This window comes from Mya arenaria, chromosome 11, assembly GCF_026914265.1.
Source record: "Mya arenaria isolate MELC-2E11 chromosome 11, ASM2691426v1".
NCBI lineage: Eukaryota > Metazoa > Mollusca > Bivalvia > Myida > Myidae > Mya > Mya arenaria.
In genome coordinates, this window is record NC_069132.1 from 70,395,675 (window position 1) to 70,421,163 (window position 25,489).

At 34.6% G+C, this 25,489-nt stretch overlaps 1 protein-coding gene across 1 annotated transcript in view; it reads left to right on the plus strand.

The window, feature by feature from the left end:
- The window catches only part of LOC128208743 (HHIP-like protein 1), a gene marked incomplete at its 3' end in the record, with an annotated part of 37,794 nt that overhangs the window by 4,602 nt on the left and 7,703 nt on the right, over positions 1–25,489 (plus strand). Inside the window, exons 2-3 of the mRNA XM_052912289.1 lie at positions 22,130–22,215; positions 23,184–23,368. Of these exons, the coding sequence (XP_052768249.1) occupies positions 22,130–22,215; positions 23,184–23,368 (271 nt within the window). The remainder of the gene's footprint in view (positions 1–22,129; positions 22,216–23,183; positions 23,369–25,489) is intronic.

Genomic DNA, 25,489 nt, shown 5'->3' on the forward strand with positions numbered 1-25,489 from the left:
GTTTTATCGTTTTTTAATGTTTTAAAAAATCATTGTTTTCCATTTTTTACTCATAATATAAAAAATGATATCTGACTATATAAAACATGAACGAGTCCCTTTAACTGTTAGACTCATGATGTGCGTTGTAATGATTTTGCAAAATCAAATGTCCTATGTCAGCTAACCATGTCAAGCAAAAAACAATTTGTTGTTTATCAATTTACTAATTATAGCATTGACGTGGATAATTACTTACGACGTAACATGGTTGCACTCATTCATTAACTTTGGCAGACGTGATCCAAGTCAGCTTTGTAATTATTGGTTTACGAACTTGTACATTCATTTGTCAATACGTGTCTACTGCTTAGAACAGTTACATGTATAATTAATGATGTATATTCTGAGCCTTTGAGAAATAAAAATCAACCATTGCTCATTGACAATAGTCGATATATATATATATTGCAAACAAGACTGTGAAAAACGCTGCAAAAAAATCAATATTTGGTTTTAGAAACTGCAAATAAACATAAACACTTAGAAAGCTCCACATGCATAATTTATTATTATAACTTCTTTAGTAAGAGTGGAATTGTTAAAGAAATGGATACTGGTAATTAATGCAAATATTCAACTGTTTGTAGTAGACATTTATATAGATTATAATTGTTATAGTTATGGTACCCGCAACACCTGACTTATATTTAGATTATACATGAGCCCTTTAGCGGAAAAGTATAATTTGAATTATTGAATCAAAAGTATTGGTTGGGGTGATCATGCAATTTTGTACCACGTTGTCAACGACTCTGTTCAATAACAGCACCCAGTATAAGGGGAAAGCTTTCTTAATTATCAGCACAGTAGTTATATAATGGTTAATTAATCACTGCCATTCTATTTGTAAATGTTTCATTATGGGAGTTTATTTGTAGACAAAAAAGAAAACAATACTTTCAATGCGCAGACTACTTTTAAGGAGTAAGACCCACTTTCCATTTCCCTTCGTGGATATAGACATTTATATAGATTGTGTATTATAATGGTTTATTACCGCCATTCTATTAGTTATAACGTTTCATTATCGGAGTTTGTTTGTAGACAAAAAACAACAACAACACCTTCGTACAGAACACTCAACGAGTAAAACCAACTTTCCATTTCCCTTCGTGGATTTTGTCTGTCGCGGCCAACACAATGAATTTATCGACTGTCCGCGTTCTTCAGGGTTTGAATTTAAGGCCCTCGGAGGGTGATCAGTCGACAAAGTTCAAATATGCTATTAAAACTTATTGACATGCTAGAATATTTATAGAAAAAAGTTTCATCATTCTATTATTTTCTAAACTGTCACATTTCAAATTTACATTTGTATCTGTACATTGTGTACTTCAATACAGAAATCCTCTCATTGAACAGAAATTATCACAGATTTATTTTGAAGTTATCAAGATTACTGGGTTACAAAAATCCTTAAAATATATGATTTAAAGCAAAGCCTCATGCGTTGACTGAATACAAAACAATGGCTTTTTTACAAGCTTGGGCTATATTCAGGCTTGTAATAATTTGATGATGGATTTGTTTATTATAATTTTGTGGCCTCACAGGGTTTTCAAAAAGTTGCTGAATTTGTATCAGTAGGCCGAAACCATTAAGTACAAAAAACTTATCAGCTATTCTCAGTTCAAAGTACAAAGTCAAGTGTCTCAAGTGTGTAATACTTTATTTCGATGATGTTCTGAAGATTTACAGTAAGCTTGGGATGCTTAAGAAAATTCAATGTATACCTCTACAGGTCTTTATTCAAGGTTTGTTATAGGGCCCAATAAATTGGTTTGGCTAGGGCAGGCCTTTTTTGCCCATATCTGGGAAAAAGACCTTAGAAATATTAGGAAAATTTGCGTCGCGAAATATACCATTTTGAGAAAAATAACCCCTTTACATAATACATTGGGATATTTTACAGTTATAGATCATGTTTTCCTGTCTCAAGCAAATGAGGAAATTATTAAATATAAATTTCTTTTCCCTTTCAAAGGATCTTAAATAGCTGAAAATATCATTCTGTGTAAGTTTGGATATCAATTGCAATAAATCATGACAGTTAATTATCTGAATGTGATGAAAAATGATTTCCAAATTCAATAATCCCCAAATCTTTACATCACACAATTCATTAGAATGTTGAATAATTACAGATAAAGGCTTTCATTTTATTATCATATTGTACATATTTTATTGCTTTTCAATACGTAGTTTAAAACCTTAAATGCTTATACAGAAGATAACTTTTACACCATTATTCAATGATGAAAATGACATTCTTATATAAATCCTAATAAAAAAAAGAAAGAAAAAAAAAAAGCCTACCTACCCTACCTATTTTTGAAAAGGATGTAACCCTAACCAAACATTTTTTTAGGCCTAGGCAATAAGCCTATATTTCCAATAATAAAACTTTGGATAAGAACGATCTTGAGTAAATAGCTTTCCTTTTATAAATAATGTAAATTCAAGCCAACTCTACACTTAATTTTGTGCTTCATATTTGCAAATAAATTATTTTCATATATACAGAGTACCCTTTTTGTTAAAGATATTTATGTTATTTATAGCAGTAAAGACCACTAACCGTGAACAATAAATTAAGATTTTGCACCTGACTAAAATATGTGTATTTCAAAATTGTGCCATTGTGATTATGATTTCATTATTAAGTCATGCGTTCATTTCATGCTTAATGCTTGAATTGTGATTGCTCTCGTACCCTATTTCTGCCCAACCCCTCAAAACTTTCAATAAATTGGCACTGTGATGAGGCCCGTCATGTGTGGGGGGTGCTGGTCGGCTTCTGTTCCTGCCCTGGGGGGAGGGGCAATGAACCCTGTTTTGCTCCATACTATATGAATCCTGCATGCATACCTGATAGGTTGAACATCTGAGGGCCAGTATTCAATATTGATCTTACCCTTTTCCTTGCCTCAAGGGTTCCTTTCACAGGATTGGTCAGCTAAATATACAGGCCAATCAAAACACTTAGTTTCTTATCTTAAATTAAAGTTCAATCTAGTAAGTTGCATATATGGAATACCAGATCGTTAAGTTTATGTTCTAATTTTTTACCGTATCTATTTTTCTTATCTATTATGCAATACCACCCTCTTACATTATGAAACTCAAACTATTTAAAGCTTTCAATATCATGATGTGGCAATAATAATGTTCTTGTCACGTACTTGTCCATATTAAAAGCAGTTTAATACATGTTTATAATAATATCAAAACCATATCAGATTACGTCTGTGATCTTCTTTAAAATTATTGGAGGTTATCCATGCAATACAATGTCATATTTATACTAACAATTGCTACTTTGAAGTATGTATTTTTTTGTTTCAAATACTTGTAATGTTTTCACCCAGAGCTTCGTATCATATAGGCATTATGTTATTTTAAAGAAACAAATAAATAGAATCTCCCTTAGATTATCATATCATAGTGCACCAGTCAATTGTAACCAAGGTCCCCCCCAGGTCTAGGGGTATACCAGGGAAAGCGGTGGTTTTGTTTTCGCACTGAAAATAGCTGGAAATGGGCCTTACCTAGGATGTCCCCGGCGTGCGGAGGTATTTGGTGTGGATTTTACTAGCAGTTTGTCCCTGCAGGGTGGGTTTTTTATCTGGGTTTGGCTGGACTGAAAGTAAAAGTCCCCGCTATTCCCAGGGCTTATAATAGGGACCTTGGTTAAAATTGACTGGTGCAATTAATAGCAACATCATTATTTAAATGATGTTATACAAAAATCTATGCAAAAAATTATATTATATTAAATCAATGTAAATTTAACATATAAATAATCTAAATGTCAATATATTGTATCTAAATGCGCTAACTCATCTTTGCATCCTAATGATGGATGGTTTACCTTAAAAAAACACACTTGGGGGAAATTCAATCCAATAATCATGAAGGTAAAGGGTAGGTATAGGTTAATGTTCAAAAATGCACGTTTTAGGTTTTGTTTATATTTTGTTAATTAAGTTATGTCACGTTTACAAAATATTTGTCAATATGTTTGTGTTTATTTATCATTAATTATAACATAATATTTATCATGAATGATTGATTAATGTTTCAATTTACATAGAAAAACCTCATGCCTTTTTATGAAAGGAAAATAATCTTCATTAGGTGTTAAATATCCCTTATGAAAATCGCTAGCTAGAAGACAAGCTTGTCAAGGGATCGTACGATCAACTTTCCAATCTAGTTCGCGAGCAAGCGCGCCCGAGCTTTAAGCTAGTACGGGGCTGTAATTGAAACAAATACGAGCTTGTACGTGTTCGTTTAAGCTGGTACACGCTCAAAATTAAGATAGTACAAGCTTATAAACAAGATCGTGCAAGCTCGTCACGGGCAGCTTTACGAGCTTGTATGAGCAATATTACAAGCTTGATAAGCATGTAACAATTCACTTCGCGAGCTCGTAACGAGCAATTTTGCAAGCTCGTACCGGGCAATTTTACGAGCTTGTGTAAGCACGTTACGAGCATTTTTGCGAGCAATTAAGCAAGCTCAGGTAATCATGTAATGTGCAACTGAAGATGGGTCCTGATTTTAACATCCTAATCAAATACCTGTATTATAAATAATTCAACTGATCATATTATGTAGTTTTATCTCTATAATTCTAACAATTAATGCTTAGATATTTTTTTTAAATCATCTCAAATGTTCACCAAAACACACAGCACATTTTGAGGCACAATGGTCATTAATGATGACAATCACTAAGGTCAATGGTGCAAGCCAGTTCATTTCCATTAAGACGCCTCATTTCCTACACTATGCAGCTCTTGATTCAGACATAGTTATATTCATGGTATCAAAAGTCACAAATGAATTTGTAAGCATCGAAATCTGTATCTGCCACATATCTTAACCACTTGCAGGATTTGGAATTCTTCATCACAAACTATCACAATAACACATGCAAAGCACAGCATTCAGGCATGTGTCGCAAATGTCTTGATTCACTCAAATGTGTTTTCCCCAAGTTCTATGTCCACCTCCAATTCCGTGTTTACTCCATATCCCTTTAGCACCATCACTGCTGTTGAAATGCTTAGGCAAAAATGTCAATCACAAGAAGATATTGATAAGTTTGTATGATTCAAGGAAATGTGTGAAAGGTCAATACCACAATTCAAGGTTAAATAGATAAGACTCCAATATCCTATTAGCTCCATATCTAATTAACCCCTTCATGGATTTTAAAATGCTTTGGCCCAATGAGCAACTACAAGCATGATTACTTAATGTACATATCTATAGAGGGACCAGCCTTTTTTTAAGGGGTATTACAGTCAGTCCATAGTGAAAGTTTAATTTAAAGATGCACTCTTACTCCCAAACAAGATTCATCACAATTAATAAAATTGTTTTAATATTCAAAAAAAGATGAATAAATGTCGAAAACAATGGTTCTTATGAAGGATACAGAGTTTAATTTGAAAGAAATCAGCATAAAACACGGTATTTCTACCATATGAGACTATATAAGACCACAGTAAATCTTTTAGCATTCACCAATCATTTAATATTTTTGCGCTTTCTGCTATTAAATACACAATTACAATCTTGTTATCAGTAATTAATATTTTCCATAAATGCATTATTAAGTAACTAAGTAGTTAAAGGTTTATCAGTCAAAATTTATATTTGTTATACATGATTATGTATTGATTTTGAATAAGAGTGTCACTTTAATAAATGAAATAATTTGAAAATTAATTTTATGCTGACAAATAGCGCCTAGCAGTTCCACATTTGCTATTTATGGTAGCATTGAGTTCTTTTCTGCAGCGTGCCGCTTCCTCTGGTGTGCAGACAGAGTTGACAAATTCTGAAAAGTAAAATCCAACTAATAATAATTCATCTCCAGTTATATTCCGTTTAACCCTTTTCTTCTTACATACTCTTTTCAACACATGTGTTGGAAGTGACAATTGAAAAAAGTGTAAGAAATGGAGCATTTGCTCACAATGCTCCATTCTTCACAATGATTTCAATGCAATTCAAAGTCATTCCTGTCTGTTGTAAAAGCTTCTTAGATTCCTACGTAAACTGCCATTGTGAAAAGATCTAAACAAAACTAGAAAATGTGTCCAGTTTTTTACATGACGGAAGTTATTAAAACTATGCAAGCTTCTATGCAACCTGTGTAACAAATTATTGGCTCAAATGAAACCAAACTAGGAATTGTGTATCAATGGGACACAGATGCACCCACTAGCGTTTTGTCGAAAATGTCTTTTTTACCACAAAATCAAGGCCCATAACTGTAAATATTATTTTTTGACAGATGAAAATACTCAGATGCACAAGTTCACAACCTGAATGATATTCATGAACTTGAAGTTTCAAGTGTGTAGTTCCCACGTTTTTAGAGTTACAGTGCCTGACGCAAACAAGTACCGACAGACGTGCTATCTACAGAGAACAAGGGGCCATTTCCACTGTTCTATAGTATAACAAAATTCATTCAACTTTAAAAATCTTATGTTGACCTCAGCCAAATTTATTAACCTTTTTCTTCACAGGAGCACCTTTTAATTTCACTGTAATGGTTGGGTATTTAAACAAAGGGTTGGCAAATAAAGATTTCCTCATACCAAATAAATGCTCTATTACATACAATGGTGCTAGTTGAAACTGCTGAATTATAAAAAAATAATAATTTAAAATAGCATTTTGATTTGACCAATGCATTCAGTGTTTTATATTTCTTTTCAGCTTTAATGGGCAAATCTTAAAATATCTTGTAGAAGAAAGGGTTAAATAGACATGGCAAACAAATAAATTCTATTTGCCTTATCTTTCTAACTACTTTATACAATATGTACCTTGAATAGCATTGCGGACTTCAGCCGGCACAGCTGCTGTAGCATGCCCAGATTTGTTGTTGTAGGCCTTTCTAGCCCCGACTGCCGACATGCCCGCAAGGGTTCTCTGGTCAAACAGCATGTCTAAGATGCGTATGACCACCTTGCGGGATTCAGTAAAGCCCCCAATTGAGAGGCTCGCCTTCTGGGAACGGGTAAGGAAGACCTCTCTGCCCGGCACCAGTTCCTCCTTACGTTCACCTGATCTCTGAAATGACATGAAAATCCTTTTCAATTAATTATCTAAATGTACTTTTAAGAGTCATTTATAAGACAATGCTTACACATCCCTAAATTTGAATTGAAAAAGCAGACCAATTGCATGTTAACATATGTAAGGGCTGCCATGCAACAGACAAAAATACCATAATAAAATAAAACAATTAATAAAAGCAAGTATTTTTTCCTTATTTCATAAGCAAATTCTTCTATTCATTAACCATTTCCTCAACAGAGATGTTAGCATCTCTGTAACTATGCACCAATGAAAATATTGCAGGAAATGGAGTTAATGTCTCTTGATAAATTGTTAAGAAAATATGGCCAGAATTTTTGTATTCTATTATATGGGTCACAGGTCATGCCTTAAGGTCATAGTGACCTAGTTTTGGTAGATAGCAATCAGCCCTATATCATTACAATTTGAACAAATGCCATCAAACAATTTGGTGTTAGATTAAATAGGTATATTCTGCTAACAGAACAGTAGTTAAAAAAATACTCTGAAATGCTGCTTGTTTAAGACAGTAGGCCACTTAATACAGGCTGAAAGTAGTGCAGAAAGCTCCTGCATTACAGTTTCCTACAATAACGAAGCAACCATCTGCCTTTAAATCAATCATAATGACATTGTCTATTGTAGTTGAGATAAACTACTCTCTGGCCTTTGGCCAGTAGAGCTAACAAGAGCACCACAGAGTGGGTGCCAATGCTTGTCTGTTTTTTTAAGTCCGAAAAGGGGCATAACTCAGTAAATATTAAAGCTAGAGTTATGTGACTATGTATAGACACATATTTTATTTACAGGAACCTATGTACCAAGTTTCATTTGAAAATATTGAACGTTTTTTGTAGTTATGAGGTAAGGTTAGTTTTGGGCCGCCGCCGCCAACGCCAAGGCGATCACAATAACTCAACTTTTTTTCTGTGAATACAGACGAGCTAAAAATACAAAGTTGACTGCTTAGTATCGGTCTGGTAAACTGTTGAATTCTTATAGAGGTGTCCCACCTTTGTAATTTAAACAAATCATTGTGTACATAACATTACGAGGGACTACAGATTGGACATTTCAAACTATAAATAGCGTACAGAAACAGACGAAAATGTTGTTAAGTGTCAGTCCATAAAGCCATGATTTACGCGTAAGTTCAACATGAACATTTTTCCATAATGTTGAGATTATCTTGCGGTATAGTTATAAGCCTTGTATCATGACATCATCTTGTGTCAGTTTATACTTACGGTTACTGGTGAACTCCATTCCTGGTTAACAGGTTTTGGACTGGATGTTGTTGGATCAGAGTTAGGCATTTGGGGAAGACTGGTGTGGCAGGGTATTTGAGTCCACTCCATTTCATCAAGTGATCCAAGAGGCGATCTGTTCTGAGGCGTACTTGGAGGCGAACTGTATTGGGGCCTACTTGGAGGAGAACTGTATTGGGGCCTACTTGGAGGAGAACTGTACTGGGGCCTACTTGGAGGCAGAGGACTGCTCAGAATACTCCTGCTGGCTGACTTTGTCTGCAATTGTATTTTTCAAAAATATGCATGAATAGGCAATATATAGCATCATGAATGTAAGAATATTAGAAAAAAAAAATAAATTTTATAAGATCACAAGATCCAATACTAACAATTAAGAGCATCCAATATCAGACAAGTCAAAAAAGGGGCATAACTAAGAAAAAGGTAAAGCCAGAGTTATGTGACTGCATAGAGAAAGACCTGTGCATTACACCTAGGAACATGTGTACCAAGATTCATTTAAAAATGTTAAAACTTTATTTTGAGCTATGAGATATGGTTAAAAGTCTTAATACAATAACTCGACTATTTTAAACGTACAAGCTAAATATCTTGTTAAGAGAGCCAGGGTGGCCATATATCACTCATCAACGTTACAATGATTTTACATATCAATTTCAATAAAGATAATTGAACTCTTTTCCTAGTGCAGTGCCAAATGTCACCCAGGTGGCATAATTTGAACAATTTAACAATTTGCTTAATGCAAAATGTTAAATTCTAAAACCCTATGTAACTCCTGATTAGTTTTTATTGGCAAGGGTATTGGACTTTGTAGTATATTGGTAGTGTGGCTAGTTTATGCTATTTTTTTTTTTTTAAGAAGCAATAATTTTACCAACTAAAATTAAGAATAATTAATGTCTTTTATGGATAAAAGCAGAAGCAGCTTAAAATTTTTATATTCCATGTGCTTTATGAGAAAAATAAAATTAAAGAGGCGGCTGTCAGAAATATGATCCGTTTCATTCCACCTTCGTATGCAAGACCAAGTTGAATCAAATGAAGGAGTTACCTGGTTAGTTTCATCCACTGACAGGTGCTCGGCCAACGACCTCAGAAATCGAACTTTACTTGGAGTGGTAACTATAAATGAAACAAATGACAGATCCTGTAAATGGTATATCAATTTATCTGATTTATGCATAGTTTGTTTTTAGCCCTTTGGCCAAAGGCCAGAGAGCTTGTGTCTGTCCGTAAACAATTGTGATCAATGAGAGGTCATTCTTTTCAAAAATCACCAAGCTCCATACAAACATGCTTTGATTTGAAAATGACCAATATAACCAAGCCAGAAGATAATAGATATTGAATGTTTAATGACAAGGAAAAAGACAATGTAACTAAAATGAGTCGTGAAGAAAACTCGTTTTTAATCTAAATATATATGTAACTTATCAAGGCAGAAAGAACTAGGAAATGAATCCGTTGGACATAGATGCCCACACGTCTGCTTTGTCAAAAATGCTGTATTTTCACAAAATCAAGGCCCATTTATAACTCCATAAATATTAATTTGGGCGGATAAATATACCCAGGTACACACCCTGAAATACGTACAGACAAAGGTAAATCTATATCCCCCCCCCCTTTTTAGTGGTGCGGGCATAAAAATCAATAATTTTTACTCTACCGATTTGTTTTTTGGCAACTTCCTCCTCCAACTCCCTTATTCTGGCATCTTTCTTCCTGATGTCTTCATTGAGCTTTTGAATCGCTTGATGCGATTTAAAAAGCTCAATCTTTGCCGCATCTCTCTCCTTCTTTGCTGCATCTCTCTCCTTTGCCACATCTCTCTCCTCTCTAGGGTCATCTTCTCCGCTCGCCAGGAACCCGACAAATCCAAGTGAACTGGCAAGGTTCGAAGAGGCAGAAGATTGGTATTCCCAGTTATAATTTGCAGGCGCATGCCATGAACTATCAGTATAGTTGAAATTACTTGAGGAAGAATTTGTATCTGCCCCATTGTTGAAAGAACTAGCAGATACTGTACCTGCCTGGTTGTTGCCAGAACTAGCAGAAACTGTACCTGCCTGGTTGTTGCCAGAACTAGCAGATACACATGTATCTGCCTGGTTGGTAAAAGAACGGGCTGATACATTTGTATCTGTCCTGTCAAACTGTTCAGCACCTGCATCATTCATGGCACGTTTTGCTCCACCTAATCGTGGTGAGGCGTTGACCGCAGCCTCATCTGAAATGGGGGGACGTTTGTTCAGCATCTGCCTGCATGCCTCTATGGTGGCCTTGGCCCTGTCATTTGCCACCGTTTTCTTCTGGAAAATAAATGTTTTTGAAAAACAAAAATAGTGGAATAATGTTAAAACAGTTTTTTGACTTCATATGCTATTCTAGGCTCATACACAGTTAAACATCTGATGATAAGACAGAATATCTAACAAATGAATTTATCTTTAACATACATGGACATTGAAACATTTACTCTAATGCAAAAATATCCCATTCTCCAATGTTTTCAAAATAAATCTAAAAATGACTTAATATGGAGTAAAGGGGTAAAAAATATATAGTTTTCATGTGAAGAAATTTACTGTACAATTAAGTGTAATGGTAAATGGTACTAAACGGTACATACATACTGTAGACAAATGGACGGAGGGATGGACAAAGGTAAATCTTTATGCCACCGACTTTTCTCTTTTAGTGGTGTATGGAGAGGGAGATGTACAAATAGAGGGAGATGTACAAATCTCGCAAAAGCCTTTTATGCTGGTTATTAATTTTTACCACTTTGAGTTGAAGATATTTTTGCAGGAGAACAATGTCTTTTTTGCCATTTGCACTTTTTGATGCCACAGCAACCATAGGCATTCGTGTGAAGTTTGGTTGAAAACAGAAGTTCCAGGGAAGATTTCAACAGAGACCATAGGGTGAGTGGACCAAAAGATTACCATGTATAGATAATAAACAATAAGTTGATACATACTCTATATTGACACCTGATTTAAGGGTTAAAAAGAAAATGTTACCAAAAACAATAGTCAAAAGTTGATGTTTTGCTTGTTTGTTATTGGTCTTGTGTTGCTCTGACAGTACTTGAATAATTTTGAGACACCAACCTGGTGACAAGTGGTAAAAATCCTAATGTGAGGAAGCCTTCCATGGATTATGCAGACAGACAACTTAGAACCCCTTACATACCAAAAACCATTGAAGGCTTCCTCACATTAGGATTTTTACCCCTGAATAGGATGTAACCCGAAGCGGTGAGGGACCAAGTGATTGCAAGTCACAGAGGACCCCTAGTTATTTTTGTAACACTGATGCCAATGGCTGCACATTAAAATAAATACCTTTTTGGCGGCCGACACCTCCTTGACAACAACTGTTTTCCTTTTTGTTGATTCTTTTGCCACTTTCTTTGAAGACTTGGTCTCTTTTTGAGGATTTGGAACTGAAAATTTGTTAATATACTTAGCTCATAAACAAAGCAGACATTCTCTACCAGATATTTTGTTGCCCTTATAAGAAACTATTATAACAAATTATTTAAATAACCTTTTAAATTCTGGTAGAAAATGTCGGTTTATCAATGGATTTGTTTGTGCTTACTTCAAATTAACCAATAATAAAAATCTGATTGCTGAAACGTGTAAATAATTCAGCCAAAATTCAATCTAGAGTTATGGGACTTGTCCTGCATGGTCATGTGATCACCTCGGATGAGTGTGTGAAGTTTCAAAGCAATAGCATACATGGTTTCTAAGAAAAGGCCTTGCATGCAAAACTTAAACTTAAACCAAAACCAACGGCGACGTCGACTGTAATAGCTCTCCATATTCTTCGAATAGTCGAGCTAAAAAAAAATGAAACACTGCCTAACAAGAATCGAACCCACAGCAGCAAAAGGCCACGGAGATCTGGTAGTTAAATTCACTTACCCAATTCAGTGACTTCTGTTTCCTCACAAGCTCCAATGCCCATTTCCTTTAAGATGTAATCAACATCAAGGTCGGTCTTCATATAAGTATTTAACTTCAGTGAAGCCGCCACCATTTCATCTTTACATTCTGAAAAGAAAAAAAAGTACTCATTTTAGGCAAATGCTCTATTTCCACAAAGTGTTATAAGCATTGTAAATTTTGGATTTTCATATTGCTGTGAGTTTTTTCGGGGCAGCACGATTTACCCAAATCTACCCATATCCAGGGATATCTTGGTTAATAGTGGTTAAAACTACCCAAATCTAGTAATATTTCAAAATATCTCAAATGTACCATATATATGTAAAAAATAATTAAATTGCGACTTTGACAGCCCATTTTAATCACGCATTTTGGTCTGACAGTTTGGCCGATGTCAAAGGTTACCCAAATCCAAGTGTATTACCTTTTTTGTTGGTCAAACCTACACAAATCTTGTTAGATATCGCAATTATGAACAGTATGCTAGCTAAATATGAATGTACAATCAATATCAAAGGGAGCATGCGGCTTCAGAAACTATTATGTGAGGCTCCATTATTTAATGATTGTAGAATATATACCTGTGTTAAGCCTTTGCTTTATAAAGTCTATGGTCTTATGGACGGTGTGTGTAACTGCCCTGTAAATGGCCAAAGCAATTTCTTTTGCTGATAAGCCAATAGACTTGAAATTTGTTAATTGATTCAGATCGGCGAATTTTATATAGTACAATAGAGTATATCACACCTACGATGTATACTTAACATGTTTCGCCAATCGTTGTCGCAGTGGTCACAGTGGATGCATTGTGTAATTGTCTGCTCGCGTCTTAAATAACCGTTAAACGTGTGACTAAATCTCGAGCAGTAATTAACACCTCCCTCCTCGCCAATAATAAGGCTGACGCATTCCCTTACATTACTTGAAGGCACGAAAAATTCACACTTCTCGTTATATTAAGTCGACAATTTAACACCATCATTTTTTTCCTTACCGTTTACTCTTATGACGTAAGCAGGATAAGTCTTCCCTCGAAACTTTGCGAACACCTTCTCCCCTTCCACATATCTCTCAGGATCTTTCCTAGGTTTAACAATTGTTGTCGCATTTTGGATGCTCCAACTTCTTTCTCCATCAAACCAAAACATAAGACAATATCGCGACGACTCCATTATTGAAAAGTTTCGAAATTCCGCCAGTTCCACTGACCAATGAAATCGGTTCCTGCAAATGCTCTCGCTGTGAGAAGCTGACTCTCGCGCGAAAAACATAATCTCAATATTTTAATCAAATTGCGATTTTATTTCATACATAAACTCATTCTTAAAAATAAAAATGTGTAGGCATATCAATTGCTCATTTAAATATCACGATATGTAGGAAATCCCTATAAAAGCTTTCTTGGACGGATCACTGGCCAATCATATTCTTGGAATCCTATGTAATCTCGAGGAGAGAAATGACGTAATATGCGGAATTCCCCGTTCCGATATGTAGCGCAGTTCGGAACAAAGACGAGATCGATTCAGTTTGATATCAAACGGCTTAATACAAATATAATAAACGTAATACATCGCCGTAATACATTGAAGGAGTCTTTTGGTAGAAGGTATGCATTGAATATATATCTTAAGCTCGTAAATTGCAGCTACGAAGGAAGCTGTTTATTCTTTGGAAACTTCCAAGATGGCGACAGTTTGCATGAAAATGGGGGAAGCGTTCAGTCAAGTCAGGAATCAGGCTTAAATTACTAAATAACAGAAAACATAAAGTATATCATAAAATAAGACTACTCACGGATGTTCATATTACGCGATTATGAGACTGTCATGCGAAAATTCAATAAAGTACATCTACAGCTATCATTCTACCAAATCCGTTCGTCTTGGAGTCGCTCATTTATACTTTGCATTTAATGTATTCAGTGCCCCAGATAGGGTGCGTATCTGATATACTAAAATCATTATTTCCTCACCATGCAAACCCTATCGAGTGACAACTCATTAGAAAAGTATTTTCAATGCGATTATTATGAGTGGTAACTCCAAATGTGTTGGTCAAGAAATTTTGTTAAAAAACCTGTCATTTTTACACATACTTGTCTTATCTGGAATCATTATATTATATATTTCTAGTAAATAAAACTAGAAATGTGACCATAGGGCACACATGCCCCCCCCCCACACACACACACACACTTCCACTGCATAATAATTGTTGCAATTCCCCCCCCCCCCCCCACACACACACTTCCAATTAACATCAAATTATGTCTGCAATATATACTGTCGAAGTGACGTAAAACTCCACACAAACAAACACTACAGTGTTATTAATACTAAAACAATGGTTTTTGTATCTTTTTAGAGCAACAATGGCATCTGGTTCAGGGTCAGGAAGTGGAAGAGTCAAATATAAACAATACAGTTCTGAAGATGCAAAAATACCAAGAACAACATTATGGAGAATGAAAAAACAGCATGCTAATGAGAATGCATCAAAGAATGCTGATACAGAAAGGTATGTATAAACACCATTCGGGAGCTTCATTAAAGACTTTAAGTACTTTATACTTCTAATAATAATGCCAGCTTAATTTTTAAGACTGCTCTCAGTCAACACAAGGTGTGTTTGGGGGATTTTTTTTTTTTGGGGGAGGGGGGGGTAATAATTATTTAAGGTGGCCCATTATTCGGGACCTTTTCTTTGACTTAGAACAATGGAAATAGTTCCATCAGCGTAACATGGGTTATTCAGGATGAAACTAAAGAAAGCTTACTCGCAATGTCATTAATCGATGAAAAATTATCTTTTCCAAAGCAAGCGACTATAAATGACAAGTGGTCACGTCATGCAATTTGAAAATAAAGTTCTTTAGAGTGCATTCGGCAAAACTTCATTGATCTGCATTCAGTGAGCACCTGTCTTGAATACCATGCATAACTATCTAACATTTTAGTGAACTCTTTATATAGGTTTGACTGTATCTGGTGAAAAAAGAAAGCTTTTTATAATCTTCTCTCAAAGTATAAGGAAAATTCCAAATAATTTTTAAAAAGTTCAAGACTGGTTTGCTGGTTCAAACTAGACTTGGCACACATGTTCCTTGTAATAATAGCCATCTCTATAGAAATTTACATCTGGAGTAAATAATTACTTAGCTATGCCCCTTTTTAGCTTGTCTGTTTTTCAAGGAAAAAAGTCGAGTTATTGTGATAGCCTTGGCGCCGTGGTCGGCGTCCTGAAACTTTAACCTTACCTCATAACTCAAAAACCATTTAACATTTTCCTTTTCGGACTTAGAAAACAGACAAGCGTTGGCACCCACTCTACGGTGCTCTTGTTCTACTAATAAGCAAACAAGCATTGGCATTGATCTGCGGTGCCTGAATAATGCTGTATTGCATATTTAGCAATCATGGCTCATTTTCTGTTGTAAAAATATTATTCTAGTTATTTAACAGTGCTCACATTAACTGAAAATGAGTTTAAACATGCGTCTTCTCTATATTTTCAGAATAGAAGCACCAGAAGATCATGATGAATTACCCACAGAGGATGAAGTTAATATTTTAGGAAACAAGGAAGTTGAAGGTATTGATTTATTGTTAAATTGACTTTTTATACCCCCACAAATGAAATTTTGGGGGGTATATAGGAGTCACCCTGTCGGTCTGTCCGGCGGTTGGTCTACAAATATTTGTCCGGAGCATTTCTCCAAAACTACTGTAGGTATGTTGATGAAACTTCATAGGTATATAGACCTTGATGAGATGAAGTGCAGTGCACAAGAACCATAATGTATTTTGAAAGGAGTTATTCCCCTTTATTATTTTTAATCTTTTGATTTTGTCCGGAATGTAGCTGATGAAACTTCATATGTAGATTCATCTTGATGAGGGGAAGTGCAGTGCACAAGAGCCATAACTCTGCTTGCTCTTTGAAAGGAGTAATTCCCCTTTGTTATTTTTTGTATTTTTATTTTGTCCGGAGCATAACTCCAATACTAATGCTGCTAGATTGGCCTCGCTAGATTGATGAAACTTCATACACTGGTAGAGGGCAATGACAGAAAGAGCAGTGAACAAGAACCATAACTCTTATTTGCTTAATTATGGAGTTATTGCCCTTTGTTATTTATTCTTTTCAATATATGTATGCCCCCTACCACTAAAGTGGGGGCATATTGTTTTTGCCCTGTCTGTTTGTGTGTTTGTTTGTGTCCAACTTTAACATTGGCCATACTTTTTGATATATTACAGGTAGAGACTTCATATTTGGCATGCATATGTATTTCAGAAAGCCGCACATTTTGAGTGCAAACATGTCAAGGTCAAGGTCATCCTTCAAGGCAAAAGGTCAAATATAAAGGTCAAATTACCTAATTTAACATTGGCAATAATTTTTAACCTAGTACAGGTAGAGACATTATATTTGGCATGCATATGTATTTTATGATGCCCCCACATGTTGAGCGCAAACATGTCAAGGTCATTCTTCAAGTTCAAGGTCAAAGGTCAAATATATGTGTCAATGAGCAATTTGGGGCATTTGTCTCTTACAACTCTTGTTAACTCTGCTTTCTAGCAGCAGATTTATCTGCCGAGGGATAGCGTTTGGAAACAGTTTAGATCCAGTTCAAGCTTAACAAAATGTTGGGCTTGATCTGAAATCCGAACTGTTTGACAACTTGATTCCATTTCTGCAAAATGAGGGAGAAATATCATGGGAAGAATATGAAGTTTTACTACTTTTTCAGATGGAGATCAAGAAGTTGAAATCAGCGATTATGAGGAGGACTGTCATCTTTTTAATGAGATGGAAGAGGATGAGGAAGAAACATCTGACCAACCACAAGGAGAACAGCCACTATATGAAGGGTCAACACTCTCTCTAAATCAAAGCATGATGTTGATCATGACTTTCATACTAAAACAAGGCCTCAGTGGCCTGTGTCTAGCAGATCTTCTGACTCTGATTTCATTACATTGTTTGACACCAAACATTTGTAGGACATCCTTATATTTATTTAGAAAATACTTTGTGGATATCAAAATGCCCCTGGTGTTCCATAAATACTGCAGTAACTGCCTGCACAACTTTACTGGAGAGATTCATCAGTGTCCATTGTGCAAAGTAGACTTAACAAAATCAAAATCCGTATCATACTTTGTTGAAATACCAATGACAAACCAATTAATAAAAATGTTCCATCGAGTCAACTTCCACACTGATATATGTCATAGATTTTTTCGTAAAAACAAAGTACACAACAATATGGAAGATATATATGATGGAGATATGTATAAAAAAAACAGCATGTCTGGAAAGATTTTGTCTTACTGCAACAACATTTCACTTATGTGGTATACAGACGGTGTAGCTTTATTTAAGTCTTCTAAATTTAGCATATGGCCTTTGTTTTTTTTGCAGTTAATGAATTACCATACAGCAAAAGATTTAAAACAGAAAACCTTTTGTTTGGTGGTTTATGGTTTAGTGATGTCAAACCTCCAATGGAAATGTTTTTAAAACCATTTTGTCAAACACTGGAGACCATGAAAACCGAAGGAATAGAGGTGGACTGCAAACATTGTAATGACAGCTTCATTGTTAAAGTTCTGCTCCTTTGTGGAACATGTGACTTACCTGCAAGAAGTTTAGTTTTTAATATGAACCAGTTCAATGGAAAACATAGCTGTTTAAGATGCAAGCAGGAGGGAAAGGTTGTAAAAGCTGGAAAAGGCCATACCCGTGTGTTCCCATTTAAAATGGACAATCCTGTCGGACCAAGTAGAACTCATATAGAAACAATAGAACATGCAAGGGAAGCAGTATCTTCTGGCGAGATAATTTGTGGTATAAAGGGACCAACATGGATTTCACATGTTCAGGCAGACATCATCCATGGAACAGGTGTGGATTACATGCATTGTGTGCTTCTAGGAATTGTGAGAAGGCTTATAAAATTGTGGTTCTCGGCTCAAAGTTCATCAGAAATGTTCTCATTTTCAAAATATGCAGACAAGGTGGATAAAAGGCTCATGAGTATAAAGCCACCAAATTTTATAAGCCGTATACCTAGAAGCCTTACAGAGCATTCATCATATTGGAAAGCTAATGAATGTCGTGCATGGCTTCTGTACTATTCTATACCTGTGTTGTTTGGAGTCCTTTCAGAAGAGTATTTTCAACATTACATGCTACTTGTTGAAGCAATATTCATTTTGAGCTGTGAATCAATCAGTGAGTCAATGTTGGATAAAAGTACTGCTTTACTTACATATTTTGTGTCTATGTATGAAGTCTATTATGGAGAAAGGCATATGTCAGCTAACTTGCACCAGGTACTTCACCTTCCCGAAGTTGTCCGAGATTTGGGGCCATTATGGGTCTACAGTTGTTTTTCATTTGAGGATATAAATGGGCAGTTGGTGAAAATGTTTCATGGAACACAGCATCCACAAATACAAATTAGCACTGCTGTATCAACCATATTGCAAATGCCAGAGATAGGTGAAAAATTTGATCCCAACAGTGCAGCTGGACAATTTCATGCACAACTTAAAAAATCAAAAACAATACCCAAGTGTGAAATGACATTTGAAGGATTTGGGTTAATTGGCAAACGGGTAGTTAAAAAGCTTTCCAATGACCAACACATTTTGTTGACATCAATTCTTGGCGCAGAACCAATAGATATTTTGTTCTTTTATAGAATGTACAAAGATGGAAAAACTTACCAATCTTTACAGTATTCTGCAGTCGAAGAAAGGAATTCCTATACAGTGATTTACATTGACAATGATATGGGGCAAAAATATGGCCATGTTGAGAAGTACTTAGAAGTGCATTGTTTTTGTTTTAGAAACTGCATCCATAAATGTGACTGTCCTCCAAAATATTTTGCAGTAATTAAAGAACTTGTGATGAGTGAACAAATTCTACAAAATGGTTATCTTGATGTTACTCTTCAAAGCATAGTATTAGTTAACCCTTCATATTCACAATACTCTATCATTCCAATATCAAATATAACTGATCTGTGTGTATACGTGAGGCTTCTAGATTGTGAGAACACTGCCTTCGTTTGTAAGCCTCCGAATTCCATTGAGCAGGACTAAGCAATTTAGACTATCCACTGCCTTGGTGAAAGACTGGTGAAATACTAATCCTGTAGGCTCTAGATATTTGGTTTTATCATGTTTTGTTAGACTGTTGGTGTTAGTTTTGGGTTATAACTTTGAAATCAAATCTAATCATGTTCTCTGTTAGACTTCTGGTCCAGAATTAAAGAATCTAATGGATATCTAGGCAAAGGAAATTTAATTAAAATTGAGCATTTGCTCATAACAAGCAAAGTCTCCATTTCTTTCAATTATATCAATAGTATTGTATTTCTAAACAGCTGAAATCAAAAGTTCAACTTCAGATTTCTAAGATTACTTCTCCGTGCAAATTTCAGCTGCCAGTGGAAAAAATACATTTCACTGTTGGCCATTATTTTGTAACATAACTAACATGCCGTTTGAATTTTGTTTACTTTGAGCAATATCTCAATATAAGGAGTTTCACAGTAACATTTGCAAATCGTTTCGAAAAACAATCTTACTTTTTTATTAAGTGCACTTCTGTCTTATAGTCGCTTACATTGTGAACAAGTTTAAATATGGCATATTTTTGTTAGGTTTGCATGGAGATACATATGGCTTTCATATGGGTTTTAGTCATGATATAGATAGTTTTCATGTATTTTGTCATATTTTGATACATTGATGTAATTGGTCGTTATGGCAATGGCATAAGTAATCTGCTGGTTGTTCTTAGTCTACTATATTTTTTTTTCGGCGTATACACATCCCACCTTGGTAAACCTTTTCTAACCAGTTCACTTTTTCTCATAACCATAACAGATATTGCTTTGAAACTTGCAATGCTTGTTTGCCATCGTTACCTTTTATCACAGACAAGAGTACAACACTCTGGATTAGGATTTGACTGAAGTATGCCCCTTTTTGGTATTGCAATTCAAAAGTGGAGCCTGCTGTCCTCCACAGCTCTTGTTTTTTTATTCTTTCCTCATGTCACATTTTCTTAAAAATGGATAATACAAGTTGTGTTTTGTTAACTTACAAAAAAAAGTTTTGTTTTTTTTCAAGTTTGTGATTTTATTTTTAAATAATGATGTAGACCTTACAATTCTGAATATTTTGGTACCCATTGTTATAGTATTGAAATAATAAAATCTTGAGAACATGAATTTGGTGATTTTTCTGATATTTTATGGACTTAGTCTTTTTTCAGAGTTTGTTAAAATTTCTAAGTTCTTATATAGCTTGCTCCATAATATAATTTGTGGTCCAAGATCGTACAAGCTCGTGCAAAGTCGTAAAGATAGCAAGCTCGCACGAGCTTGCTCTTGTCAAAACCTTGCGCGATCTCATACAAGCTTGTTAGCTGTCTAACAGGGGAAATTAAGATCGTGCAAGGTCGTAACGAGCTTGTCACGAGCTTGTCGCGAGCTCGTACGATCTTATTGAAAGAGTGTATTTTCATAAGGGTTATACAGGATCTTAAAAGTCAGGGGCACTAAGCTAGCCCTCTATTTATGTGGATTCATAAATGTGTCAGGGATGTCTGGAAGCATGCCTCCTCAGAAAGTTTTGTAAACCATGGTGCATTCTGAGGTGCTTTTTTAGTATTGGAAAATGGAAGGTTTTAGGATCATTTAGTCAAGTACGCCATACTGCAACTTTGGCTGATTTTATTTGTCAGATCAAATCATGTGGATTTTGCAGCTTACTTGCGTATAAGCAGCTACGCGCCTGAATGTCATTTGCGATTTAATTCAAAACTTTATGAATCAATTAAAAATAAGTTAAGGATAGATTATAAAATGCTGTTCTCTGGAGATGGTTCTATCATGGGTTAAATATAACATTTGGTATTTTATGGCAATGAAAGTAAGATTATTTAATGACATGGCAGACACATTTTATGCCAAAAATGAATATTTTATTCATTTTTCAGGATGTTATGTTGGACTCGAAATTAGTAGGGCAAAATTTTATTAATCAATGTCAAGTTGATTATTATAATAAGTATTGTAACATTATACTGCTCTAAGTTATATATTACTAAGGAAATACACATTTGTTTTACTACTTATAAGACAATGAATGTCTTGTGATTTTTCTAAATAATAATGTGGAAAATATTTATAAAAAATGATTTTTTGTTTTTTAGGAATGAAGTGTTATCTTAATATGCAAAAAGCTTTAGGCAAAATTACTCTAATTTACTCAGCAGAGAAAGAGATACTCCTTTTTCATTTTCATCCTTTAAGATTTTGGGTCCATTCAGCATAAATGCTTCAGAAACCTTGTAAATTATCATATTTATATATGTAGCATAATGTTATAAAAAGGCTTTTTAGCAATTAACCACTTGTTTTTTTTATACCTCTTGGTGCATTTTATACTGCACAGTTTTGCACAGATAGTTCAGCTCTTTATCTATATAATTTAAACAATGAAAATCGAAATTCAAACTATGTAGAAATTGATACCGGGTAATCCTTGTAGCAATTTATGATCAGTGCAAAATCTGGCTAAAATCTTTCCTGTGCAAATGGCCTATTTTGGATGTCATATGTGTGTCCAACAGTATCATTAAATTTCCTCCAGGACTGAGGAGTGTGATCTTTTATGTTTTTAATTATAAAATGGTAATGAATTATTTCAGATTTTGTTTGGAGACGATGGGTACATGTATTTGTTTATCGGGGACGGAGGGATGGCTGGAGATCCACTCAACTCCGGCCAAGACTTGTATGTATCTATAAAAAATCCATCAGTCTTATTAGTAGTCAAAATTAGCGTAATGCCTGCACTGGTAAAATGCTTTCCGCTCTTGCTCAAGTTCTGGCTTTTGTGCATCAGGGCTTGTTCAAAAATGTTATGGCAAGCAGTAATAACATTCATATTCATGCTTCACATCCAAAATACTAATTTCGATGACTTTTTGACTTCATGATGAAAAAAATAAAGCATACATTTTAGCAAATGAAATTGTAAAAGGCAGTCATTAAATTATTAAGTACCAAGGCTTAATCATTAAGAATTTTGCAGGGTTTTAAATGTTGCCTAGCTACTGCCAGTCATTCGATACACAATTCCTGCATCAGGATTTGCGATGAAAATGTATCAGACAATGAGGCTTCATTCTAAGACATTTGAATAACCTGAAGTTTCTATGGTGAAACAGTACTGCTTAGTCTCACCAAACAGATTTATTGTAGAGATAAGAAATACCAAGGACACTGGAACCAAGAAATAAGAAATACGGGACACTCCAACCAAGAAATAAGAAATACGGGACACTCGAACCAAGAAATAAGTAATACGGGACACTCAAACCAAGAAATAAGTTATACGGGACACTCGAACCAAGAAATAAGTAATACGGGACACTCGAACCAAGAAATAAGTTATACGGGACACTCGAACCAAGTTATGGAAATTGTACAATGATTGCTTCAGCACATTTGAATAATTTCAATCATGAAGGTTAAGTGAATGACATTACTGATTTGTACCTCGTTGTCAAGGACAACGCTGAATAACTGGCATTTGGTATAAATGAAAAGCCTCCAATTTATGGGTACATGCATGCAAGTAACTGGACCTTTAAGTGCCACCCCTTTGTTACAATTCCAATAAAGGAGAAAACAAAAGAAACACTCTCTAATTTGGTAGATTTAGACATAACACACAGCAACGCTTTCATAACTTTTCAGGAATTCTCTGCTCGGGAAAGTACTACGTATAGATGTGGACAATGTAGACTATGTTAGACGTACAGAGTACAGCATTCCACCAGACAATCCGTTCGTCAACGACATAAGGGCTTTGCCTGAAGTTTATGCATACGGTGTCCGAAACATTTGGAGGTGTGGAAAAGACCGAGGGGACCCTATCACTAGTAAGTTTTTATTTTTTTTATTAGAATTCAAGATTTTGTACTTGTATATTCAAAATACGCTGGCTCGATATTCTAGGCTTACAGGCCAAAATACTTTGAGCCACACAAATACTGAACCAAATGGGAATTCTTACATATAGTATAAAGTGTTAAAAAAAATCAGTACTTTTCATCAAGTTTCGAACCAATGAAGAAATCAAGCTAAGAATTATAGAGCCAACAGGTTTTAACTAGAAATAAACCAAGAAATAAAAAAAAACACTTCTTGTTTGAGTAACCCACCCCTACCTTATAAAAAGGTGTCTACGTGACTGTTTTTTATAGTCTATTGGTTCAAAAGAAAAAAAATTGTGCATGTGTTTTAATATGAAGTTTAAGAAGCTTAACCTGAAAATTACTTTTGCACCAATCTCCAGTGATGACAATAAAATTCTAACATAAAGCCTTATAAGAAATCCACCTACCTATCCTACCTTTTTTTGGACAAGATGTACCCTTGAACCACAGAATAAATTTTCTTTGGCCTTTTTATAGTTCGTTTTTTTGTCTGTCTGACCTTGTGTCCATCCATCCTACCCTTGTCTAGAGGAACACTTCAAAACTACTGATGAGTTTTAATGAAACTTCAAACATTATAATTATACAGAGGGCAATATGGACAAGTGCAGTGGACAAGAACCATAATCCTAGCTTCAGTCATTGAATTGTCTCCCCCTTTCACTTAACAGTATGCATTTAAAGCTGGATTCTCACAGATTTACAATTTTGACAACTTTAGTTTTATCTTTTGTCTTTAAATGAGATATTAAGAATGCACAGCTAATTAAATTCTCACTTTTTTATCATATTGCAGCCATTTTAACAAACACGCTTTAACTAAGTATTTTAATATCAACTTGTGTTAAACATTGTGTTATGGGGCCAATTGTATTAAACTGGATTAATTATCCGTAGGTAATCTTTTTATTAGTTTGAATATGTAAGCATTTTAATTGGTCAACGGATTATTGGATAAATAATGACCAATCATTGAACATTTTGACTACTTTTAACCAAACCTTAAAAAAATAGCTGTTTTTTTTATAGAATTGGCTGTGAGTCACTAACTATATTGAAAGTGTTATTTAAAAATTTAAACTGTCTGTGTTGAACATTCCCAATAAAACAGTTTGCTTTAAGATTGATAATATTGTTACTAATGGATTTACCAATCATCAATTTGATCACTGATAAGATGTTCCTTCATACAATTGAATCTAGAGTAGAATACCCATCATCAAAGTAGTGCTTAATGAATCAAAATATTTATTAGCATATAATCCACATTGTCACTTTATATTACAAGGTTAAGTCATTTTGAAGGACCCAAGGCTCACTGTTTTGAATAAAGATAAACATTTAATGCATACTTAGTGTTATCAAATATTTTATTTAAGATAGATAATTTTTTTATCGATTTTCTTGTTTCTAAGTTAACTACCTGACCGAATAAAACTCTGCATATTGTTTAAGAAATTATTTCACATGCTTTTCGATGAAATATCATGTTATTTTCACTTACGTTATTTTTTACGGCAGGGAGAGATATGAATCCTAAGTGTTATTGAGCATTCACTTATAATGCTGTGTTGAATCTTTTAAATGACATCATGACTTTAAATGCTTCCCTGACATGTGATTTTCCAAACAACTATAATTTTGTCATTTTCTTAAGAAAGACAAAGAAAATTTGTTGAGTTTTGATGTAAGATCAAAATTAATTTCACTTGCTGATCACAGGAAGCAATACTTTCATAATATTTAATGGCGCAGCAAATATTCTCTAAACAATCATCATCATTCATTACAACACCCCTCAGGTTTTCCCTTTATGAACTTGATTTTATAACCTAATTGACTTGGATAATTAACCTGTTTCTAAAGATAAAATGGCAAAAAAACATGTGGAATATCAGTTTGATCTTTGTTCTATTTTCTTATCATTAACACCTGGTAAATATAATCTCTAATCAAAGATTACTGAATGAGTCTGATGCACTTACCTTATTACACTTTGATTGGTTCCAAAAAAGATGATACTATATCACAATTAGCTATGTAAGTTGATTAGCATTTGTTGAT